The 10,420-nt window shown below is 43.9% G+C and overlaps 1 protein-coding gene across 1 annotated transcript; it reads right to left on the bottom strand.

Moving 5' to 3' along the window:
- Positions 1 to 2,182: 2,182 nt before the first annotated feature.
- NRARP (NOTCH regulated ankyrin repeat protein) lies at positions 2,183 to 8,428 on the bottom strand. Its single transcript, XM_077476866.1, has one exon. It carries the CDS (start codon positions 7,451 to 7,453, stop codon positions 7,109 to 7,111), a length of 345 nt encoding a protein of 114 aa, XP_077332992.1. The 5' UTR covers positions 7,454 to 8,428; the 3' UTR covers positions 2,183 to 7,108.
- Between the last annotated feature and the right edge of the window lie 1,992 nt (positions 8,429 to 10,420).

Below are 10,420 nucleotides of genomic sequence, written 5' to 3'. Positions count from 1 at the left end.
TGAAGCTCTGTTGACTTCCATCATCCAAATCACATGCAAGCAAAAAAAGTTATTTTATTTTCCTTGCACATGATTAATGGAAAGTGAAATTTCACCATATTCACTAAGGCTGCTTTCACACTGGGGCGGGAGCAGCGTCTGCGGTAAAGCGCCGCTATTTTTAGCGGCGCTTTACCGTCGTTTTAGCGGCGGTGTGCGGGCGCTAGCGGGGTGGTTTTAACCCCCGCTAGCGGCCGAAAAGGGGTTAAACCCGCCCGCAAAGCGCCGCTGCAGCGGCGCTTTGCCGGCGGTATTGCCGCGGTGTCCCATTGATTTCAATGGGTACGAGCGGTATAGGAGCGGTGAATACACCGCTCCTTCACCGCTGCAAAGATGCGGCTAGCAGGACTTTTTTCACCGTCCTGCCAGCGCATCGCTCCAGTGTGAAAGCCCTCCGGCTTTCACACTGGAGTTAAAGGGGCCGGTTTTTTTCAGGTGTTACACAGGCGCTATTTTTAGCGCTGTAACGCCTGAATACCGCCCCAGTGTGAAAGCAGCCTAAGCTTTAGAGATAATTCCCTTGCAAAGGAAAGTGCCTACATACCTTTAGTAAATCAACACCAAAGTCTCTCTTAACTATACTTTTTTTTTTTTTTTTTTTTTTTTTTACACAACTTCTCCAGTTGCCCTATCCTGTACAATTCTATGCTGGTGTTTATATACTAACTTTCCACCAATCCAAGGTCAGTCCAACTTTTAGTCCTAAAATGGAGCCACTGGTAGCTATTAGTAAGACCCCTTTCACACTGGGGTGAGAGGTGCATCGGCGGTAAAGCACCGTTATTTTTAGCGGGGCTTTACCATTGGATTTGCGGCAATATTCGGCCGCTAGTGGCCAAGAAAGGGTTAAAAACCACTGCAGAGCGCCTCTGCAGAGATGCTTTGCTGGAATTACAGCTGTGCTGCCCCATTGATTTCAAAGGGCAGGAGCGGCATACACACCGCTCCAAAGATGCTGCTAGCAGGACTTTTGTTCACCATCCTGCTAGCGCACTGCTCCAGTATGAAAGCCCCCTGGGCTTTCATATTCGAGACAAAGCAGCGGATGTTTCAAGGCGCTTTGCAGGTGCTATTTTTAGCACTGTAGCGCCTGCAAAGTGCCCCAGTGTGAAAGGGATATAAGTGCTGAAAAAGCTAGTAATAAAAGTTGGACAGAGGTTCTAACCATTTCCTGCTCTACACAAAATGTAAAGAAAAGTTATGGGGGTAAGTGCAAGGCAGTCATGCATTTTACCTGTGACCTGGACTGTGCTTTTCCTGTCCCAATGCTTTGCCACCTTCCTTTGTTTCTAGTATGTGTCAGCACTATAGAAGCCTAGATGTGGTTGCATACACATGCAAAGAAGATGATGTAGCAAGACTCAAGTCAAAACTTCTGTGTGACAAACCACAGAACAGTAGGCCACAGCAAAGAAGGTATTGAAATACTGAATCCCGAACCAATCCTATCTTCCCATTCAAACCAACCCCTATTTGAATCCCAAACCCATCCTATCTTCCCATTCAAACCATCCCCTATTTGAACCCTGGATCCACCTTATCATCCTATTCAAACCATTCCCATTTTAACCCCAGACCCACCCTGTTTTTCCATTCAAACCAATCCACCATTTGACCTTTGGACCCACCCTGTCTTTCCATTTAACTCATCCCCATTTGAACCGTCAGATTCACCCTGTCTTTGCCTTAAACCTTCCCCTATTTGAACCCCGGACCCACCTTATCTTCCCATTCAAACCATCCCCCATTTGAACCCCAGACCCACCCTGTCTTCCCATTCAGACCATCCCCATTTGTACCTCACACCCATCCTATCCTCCCATTTAAACCATCCCTATTTGAACCTCGGACCCACCTTATCTTCTATTCAAGCCATGCCCATTTGAATCCCGAACCCACCTGTCCTTCCATTTAAACCATCCCCCATTTGATCCCCAGATCCACCCTATCCTTCCATTTAAACCATCCCCTCCATATTTTAACCCAGGAACCACCTTATCCTTCCATTCAAACCATGTCCATTGAATTTCAGTGGAACCCTCCTTTAATAGTACATTGTAGCAGCCGCTAATTCAAATCTGATACTTAAAGTCTCTCTCAAATAGTTAAACGCAAGTTCTAATGAAAAGTATGATCAAGTGTATAAAAGGAAAATATTTTTTATTTTCTATTTATAATGTATCGCCAATTTAGGCTGAATTTTACACCACAAATTCACAAAACAAGCTCACAGTTACAAAACAAGCTCACAAAACCAATACACTACATCGCATACAATTCTCAAAAGCAACAACACGAGCAACTACATTTCATCAACAATCATAGAGTAATGGAGCAAAATATCTATCTGGAATAAACGCCATTCATAAATTTTATGGAATTTACACTAGTTGGTGGATTTGTTGTTCTGGTCATGTCAAAACTGCAACAATTGGGGTCAGACCACCCAAAACTAAAATTTCAATTTTGAATACATGACCGTTTTTTTTTGTTTTGTTTTTAAATTCTGGATATTTGTCTGCACCCTTCTGCTGTGACCATAACAAGGAGGTCACCCAGTCCGATAAGGATTTATAACTTGGAGAATGCAGCAGCAATGAGGTTCAATGCTGGCCATACATTATACAAGTCTCTTGTACAATTTTCCTTTAGATTTAGCAAAACCATATAATATGAGATCAAATCTAAACACTTTAAATTTGAATGCAATGAGGCAGGCCTTTGCACTACATAGATCTAAAGCAGTGGTCTCCAAAGTGTGTCCGAGGGCCAGATGTAGCCCTTTGCTAGCCTTTATCCAGCCCTTTGGGCCCTATTTCTCCAACTTTCACCAATACAGGGCACTAATTCCTTTCACTGACACTAATGATGCGGCAATATTCCTCTAATATTAATGATGGGACACAATTCCCCCCATTAGAATCAATTGTGGGTTACTATTCTTCCCATGATGGGGTACCATTTCTTCCACTGATACCAATGATGGAGAACCATTTCTTCCTCTGACACCAACAATGAGGCACCGTTTTTTCCACTGATACCAATGATGGGGCACTATACCTCCCACTAATACCAATAATGGGGAACTATTCCTCACACTGATACCAATGATGGGTCACTACTACTCCTACTGACCACCAACCCCGAGGCCATGTTTATTCTCATTAATGCTGGGCCTGGGACATTTTCTACCCCCACTGGCCACAATCCAGCCCCCTTAAAGTCCGAAGGACAGTAAACTGGCCTTTTGTTTGAAAAGTTTGGAGACCCCTGATCTAAAGGAAATTGAACAAGAAAATTGTATAATGTATGGCCAGCCTAAGAGTGGAAGACAAGAATCAGGAAGCCAAAAATTAAGATATAATTCCAGAGAGATAAAAGGACTTATGATCCAACAAAACTCAAATATTAACTTTGAATGGAATTTTTTTAATTTTTTTTTGCCGACATTCTTCACACAGAGCAATTTAGTAAAATACTCCATATGCATAAATATTGCAATCTCTAAATTCCATAGTATCATTCCTGAGACATGAGGCACTTGGTGCCTCAGACAGGTCAACAATCCTAAGTCAACCAGCAGGCTGCACTAGGCTACGACAACATGGCTTCTTATGATACTTGTAGCTTATGGCCAGGCTAATATTTCACATTTTAATCCCATGCTAATAAAAGAACAAATAGAGCTAAAACAAAAAGTTACCGTAATGGTAAATATGCATGTATAAGTCCCGATACTTACAGAGAATTTTTTTTTTTTTTATTAACTTAGCTGCACAGCTCATCGTTCCATGTTGGAAGGAATTTTAAGCTACAGGATTCATAAAAGTGACTTATTAGGATTGCTTTATGAGATTATTGAACAGCAAGTCCCCCTCCCTGTGTACCCCTTCATTTTAATGATCCAGGTCTGAGGAGTACCCAAAACAAAAAAATAAAAAAAGAGCCAGAATTTTCTTTTTTGTATTTTTCTTTTTTATAAAACAATTCTTTCAGAGGCTACAGGTCATATCATACACTCAAATATTGCTGTATTTTACAGACTTCATCCAGTTACAACATGGCGATCTCAAACACAGCTTCAATATAAGCCTATAACTTTAATTAACATAATTAAAAAGAAAGTTTCCGTATCTAGAACACAATTGATCACAGACAAAACTCCTTTCTGGAGCAGATTACAGCCACACCATCCTGTTCATCCCAAGAAATAAAAAAAAAGTGGGGGTCGGGGGACTCCTGTAACAATGAAAGAGAAGAGACAGTGAAATGGGACAGACTATTGAGAAGTCAGCCAATGCACCTGCTCCTAGCGCAGAGCTGGTCTAGTGGTGGCATGCAGGGTCATATTATGAGACGAGGGGGAGAAGAGGGAGAGAAGGGGGTGGGGGGGCAGGACAGAAGCTGAATTTGAGAACATATGGTAGCCACGAATATTTTAATCCCAGCCACATATAAAAGGAAGCGGCGTTTGATTACTGAAAAAAAATTAAATAAAAATAATAACGATATAAGAAGTTTCACAGTTAGAGAAGGAATGCAACACCTGAACTAAATATCCCTTTAACAACTGAGATCTTACACAAAAAAAAAAAAAAAAAAAAAAAAAGGCACAAAAAAAAAAACACCTTGGGATGAACATTGGAGTAATTACATCATAAATATTATGACATTATTAGTGGCAGATCCACTTAAAATGTGCAACAAGCTGTATTTTTTCCATTTTTTTTTTTATACACACTATCCCTTTTGCCCACAAACCCATTTAAAGTAATTTTTTGTTATTTTTGTAAAAAAAAAAAAAAAATTTCATTGCTGCCCCCCCCTCCCCCAACCCACTCAAAAACTATTGCACAGAGAGGCAAAGCTCTGTGCCAAGTAATACGCCAGCCTAACAATGTAGACCAATTAAATAAAAAGGAAAAAAAAAAATGCTGAAAATTCAGCACACCAAGACTTTTTTTTAATAAAAGTTTACACCTCGACTTTACTTTTTTCTTTTTTTTTTTTAACAATATACAAGATTCTTAAAGGGACCTTCTTAGAGAGCATAGATTATGTGGTTTATGTGGCCCTTATGGCTGCAGGTCTTGGATAAGTTTCAAAATGGTTTAGTTGCAATAGATTTCCTGCTCCAATTCCAAGTTTTACAAAGTTACTTAAAGAAAAAAAAAATGTTTTAAGGGTACAGTGACAGGTATGGTGCCTCACATGAACCAGAAATCCTATGATCATTAAAAGGCGATACTTTAAGGCTAACCTGCATGCAGGACATAGCAGTATACAGTGCAATTTAACACAGCAGGCAAGTTGTTTTAAACATGTGGCAAGATGCATATACCGATTATAGGTTGGCAAAAAAATAAAAAATAAATAAAAAAAACCTTCTGTACTCCTGCTGAATACGGAGAAAAATTTACCTTGTGACTTTTTTTGTTTTAATAAAAAAATTGGCAGCCACAAATATTACATTTATGGGATAATTCTAAGCAAACACTTTGAAAAGAACTTAGATGCAAATTAAATTTTCATTTTTCCCATAAATTTTAATAATTTAAGAAAAAAAAAATGCACAAAATATATTTGCCCCCAGAAAAAAAAAAAAAAAAAGGATTTGCAGCCAGCCAATGTAAGTCAAACAATTTTCAGATTTTAAGCCTTTAATTAATTGCCCTAATACAAAATTTGAGGGTGTTTTGGGCAAATTTGGACCATAATAAGATGCTCCTATTGCAGATAAAATGCACATATGCGTCTTGTCTTATCTGCATAATAATTAAATCCTTTGTGCCCTAGGAATTTTTTATAGGTTTTCTCTTTACAGCAGCGTTTGTCAGACATATCAAACAAACAATCCTGTTGCTTCTCCATTTCTTATTTAAATCCACATAACATGTGGTTTCAAAACATCCAAAACAGAACTCAGTAGTCAACAGGTCACAATTCTCTTTGCAGACAGCAGATGGTGCACTTGCTCCTTTTTTTGTGCAAAACTGTGCGCAACTTAGTATGATAGATATATATATATATGTGTGTGTGCAATACACACAAAATATATACACACACACTAAAGCTGAACACTTGATAGCATCTTATTCAAGTCTTTTTTTTCCCGAGAAAAGAAACTTCATATAATAAAATATCTATATGCATGTTTGCCTTTTCTAGATTTCAGGTCAGGTAAAAAAAATTTTTTTTTTTATATAGGTTGTTACAGATTATATATATATATATATATATATATATATATATATATATATATATATATATAAAATGCTGTTTAATTAGAAAGGGGCAATGCTTTTAAGGACCAGAAGGTTCCCATACAGAATGGTCATTCTGAACTCAATACTTCAAAAGGGCCTTTATAACGTTTTTTTTTTTTTTTTTGCTGAAATGTTAATCTCTTGAGGGATTGGGAAGGGATACAACTGAAGATATTTATATAGGAGAATATTGATCTGGGATAAAAAACATTAAACACATTACCTACAAGTGCAGCGTACAGTATCTGGTGCTGTTTTTATTTTTCTCGAAATACTGTGCTTAAGGTCGAGGTAGATGTTAAAAAAAAAAAAAAAAAACATAACTAAAAAAAGTCATAAAAATAAAATAAGAAAAAAAAATTAATAAAATGTATCTTTGTGGGCCCCAAACTTCCTAAAACCTGGAGACCAAAGAGCAGCTTTATCATGTCAAACAGAAAATAAAAAAGACATACACACAAAGAGGCAGGAGTCACTTTCCATGAAAAACAAAAAAAAAACATAATATTTTGTACCTAATATAAAGAAAATTAAAGTTCCTTATGGAAAAATATAACCTTTGAAATTTTTTTACAGCTGTAAAAGAAAAAAAAATTAGTAACCAGCAGTTGTAAAGGATCCGATGAAAACATATATTTGGGGATTACACCCTCCGAAATCACGAGCCTTGTTTGGAAACCTTAAGCAGCGGAGCCTCTTTAATTAAAAAAAAATATTTAAAATTAAAACATACACAACAAAAAATTATTTAAACCCCCATAAAACAGGAAGTGATGGAATGTCACTGCTTGTCCTGCGGGCAGTTACCGACTGCTGGACGAATACTTGGCCTTAGTGATGAGATAGAGGACAATGTCTTGGTGGCCACCATAGGCCGCTATGTGCAGGGCACTCCAACCGTCCCTGTTGGCCAGTCTGATGTCAGCTCCAAACTTCACCAGCAGCTTGACCAACTCCAGGTTGCCATCAATTACAGACTGGTGCAATGCTGTCTGGCCCTCTGGGCCAAAAGAGTTCACATTAAACTCACAGTTGGTCATGTTCTGGAGAAGGGAATGGAGCTCCTTGGTGTTACCCTTCCTTACAGCCTCCTGGAACACCCGTTGGGTGTGAGGGATGGAGCAGGTGGACACTTCTGTCTGGCTCATGGCTGGGAGGGATCCAGGTGGGTAGAGGGTCAGGTCTCTGTGTGGCAAAGAAGGCAGAAAGCTGGTCTAGATCCTGGTAGAAAAGACCTAGAAGCTGGTCCCGTTGGTAGGGATCTCTTTTGAAGCAGATCCTGTCCGTGATCTCTTCAGAAGCAAGTCTTGTTGGTAAGGAACTCTTCAGCAGCAGGCCCTGTAAGTAGGGATCTCTTTAGGAACAGATCCTGTAAGTAGGGATCTCCTTATGAAAAGATGCTGTTGGTAGGGATCTCTTTGGGACCAGATCCTGTAGGTAGGGATCTCCTTAGGAAAGGGTCCTGTTAGTAGGGATCTCTCTTTAGGAGCAGATCCTGTAGGTAGGAATCTCTTTAGGAATGAGTCCTGTTGGTAGGGCTATTTTTTAAAGCAGATCCTGATGGTAAGATCTCTTTAGAAGTAGGTTCTGTTGGCATGGATCGCTTTAAAGTTGGTCCTGTTGGTTGGCAGAGACCTCCTAGAATCTGGAGCTGAGGATCTGGTCCTGGTGTGCTGGCTCTGTGCAGGTGAGCCCAGGTTGTGTGGGTGGTGTGAGTGGCCAGCTCTGTAGTAGAGCAGTCTTGATGGGTGCTGAAGCTCCTACACCCCCTGTACTTTATAGCTCCCTCCACTACTTCTGCACAGCTGGATCCAAGAGGCCAGGAAAGGGGGGAACTCTCCCAGTAATCCCAGAAGTTTGGGTAAGATTGCAGTGAGCACAGCTCCTCCAGCACAGGCACTTCCCAACTTAGTGCTCCTCCAGCTCGGTGCTCACCAGTTCTCCTATCTGTGACTTCAAGACTTGCTCGGATCCCAGGCTGGCTGTGCAGGGACTAGTGACCCGAGGATCGCAAAGGCTCCAGCAGATCGGCTTGCTCGGTGTCCTCTAGGCGACGCATGGGGCGCTCTGCCGGTGCTGTGCTGGAAACTTGCAGGTCAGACTCAGCTAGGCTCCGGCCAGCGCGGCCCCTTTAGGTAGAGCGCTGATTTGCATCACAATGCCCCGCCGTCCCGGCTTCCCATTGGCCGACAGCCCACGTGGGGCCGGCCCCTCAGCCCTCCCAGCAGAGTGGAACGTTGAGAATCTGGGCGTGGCATGGAAGTTTGAGTTTAGGAGAGTGACAAAAGTTCTCACGCACTGTCTGTAAGAATGAGGAGCGGGCGGGGGAGGCAGCCTGAGACTCCGCCCCCTCTGCATAGCCATGTCTTTCCTAACCTGAAACCCTCTCCGTGTCACCACCGCTTAAGTTCCCAGTGACCGTACTGGGGCCCCATGTGTCATCCCAGCTCTCCAGTGACCCTACCGGGGGCCCAGGTGTCACCACAGCTCTCCAGTGACCATACCGGGGCCCCATGTGTCACCACAACTCTCCAGTGACCATACCGGGGCCCCATGTGTCACCACAACTCTCCAGTGACCATACCGGATCCACATGTGTCACCACAGCTCTCCGGTGACCATACCGGGCCCCATGTGTCACCACAGCTCTCCAATGACCATACTGGGGCCCCATGTGTCACCACAGCTCTTCAGTGACCATACTGGTGCCCCATGTGTCACCACAGCTCTTCAGTGACCATACTGGTGCCCCATGTGTCACCACAGCTCTCCAGTGACCATGCCGGGGCCCCATGTGTCATCCCAGCTCTCCAGTGACCATACCAGGGGCCCATGTGTCACCACAGCTCTCCAGTGATCATACCGGGGCCCCATGTGTCACCACAACTCTCCAGTGACCATACCGGGGCCCCATGTGTCACCACAGCTCTCCAGTGACCATACCGGGGCCCCATGTGTCACCACAACTCTCCAGTGACCATACCGGGGGCCCCATGTGTCACCACAACTCTCCAGTGACCATACCGATCCCCATGTGTCACCACAGCTCTCCGGTGACCATACCGGGCCCATGTGTCACCACAGCTCTCCAATGACCATACTGGGGCCCCATGTGTCACCACAGCTCTTCAGTGACCATACTGGTGCCCCATGTGTCACCACAGCTCTTCAGTGACCATACTGGTGCCCCATGTGTCACCACAGCTCTCCAGTGACCATGCCGGGGCCCCATGTGTCATCCCAGCTCTCCAGTGACCATACCAGGGGCCCATGTGTCACCACAGCTCTCCAGTGATCATACCGGGGCCCCATGTGTCACCACAACTCTCCAGTGACCATACCGGGGCCCCATGTGTCACCACAGCTCTTCAGTGACCATACCGGGCCCCATGTGTCACCACAGCTCTCCAATGACCATACTGGGGCCCCATGTGTCACCACAGCTCTTCAGTGACCATACTGGTGCCCCATGTGTCACCACAGTTCTCCAGTGAGAATACCGGGGCCCCATGTGTCACCACAGCTCTCCAGTGACCATACCGGGTCACCAAAGCTCCCCACTAACCATATTGGGGCCACATGTGTCACCGCAGCTCTCCAGTGACCATGCTGGGGCTCATGTGCCACCACAGCTCCCCACTGACTGCACTGGGGCTCTATGTGTCACCACAGCTCTCCAGTGACCGTACCGAGACTCCATGTGTCACCACAGCTTCCCACTGACTGTACCGAGAACTCTTGTGTCACCACAGCTCTCCAGTGACCATACCGGGGCCCCATGTGTCACCACAACTCTCCAGTGACCATACCGGGGCCCCATGTGTCACCACAACTCTCCAGTGACCATACCGGATCCCCATGTGTCACCACAGCTCTCCGGTGACCATACCGGGCCCCATGTGTCACCACAGCTCTCCAATGACCATACTGGGGCCCCATGTGTCACCACAGCTCTTCAGTGACCATACTGGTGCCCCATGTGTCACCACAGCTCTTCAGTGACCATACTGGTGCCCCATGTGTCACCACAGCTCTCCAGTGACCATGCCGGGGCCCCATGTGTCATCCCAGCTCTCCAGTGACCATACCAGGGGCCCATGTGTCACCACAGCTCT

This window comes from Lithobates pipiens, unplaced genomic scaffold (genome assembly GCF_037356315.1).
Source record: "Lithobates pipiens isolate NorthernLeopardFrog02 unplaced genomic scaffold, aLitPip1_a1.2 Scaffold_1, whole genome shotgun sequence".
In the NCBI taxonomy this organism is placed as follows: Eukaryota; Metazoa; Chordata; class Amphibia; order Anura; family Ranidae; genus Lithobates; species Lithobates pipiens.
This window is presented reverse-complemented; position numbering and strand designations above follow the sequence as displayed.

Excerpts from the sequence above, each read along its gene's own strand:
- NRARP (XM_077476866.1), bottom strand. The coding sequence starts at position 7,453 with ATGAGCCAGACAGAAGTGTCCACCTGCTCCATCCCTCACACCCAACGG.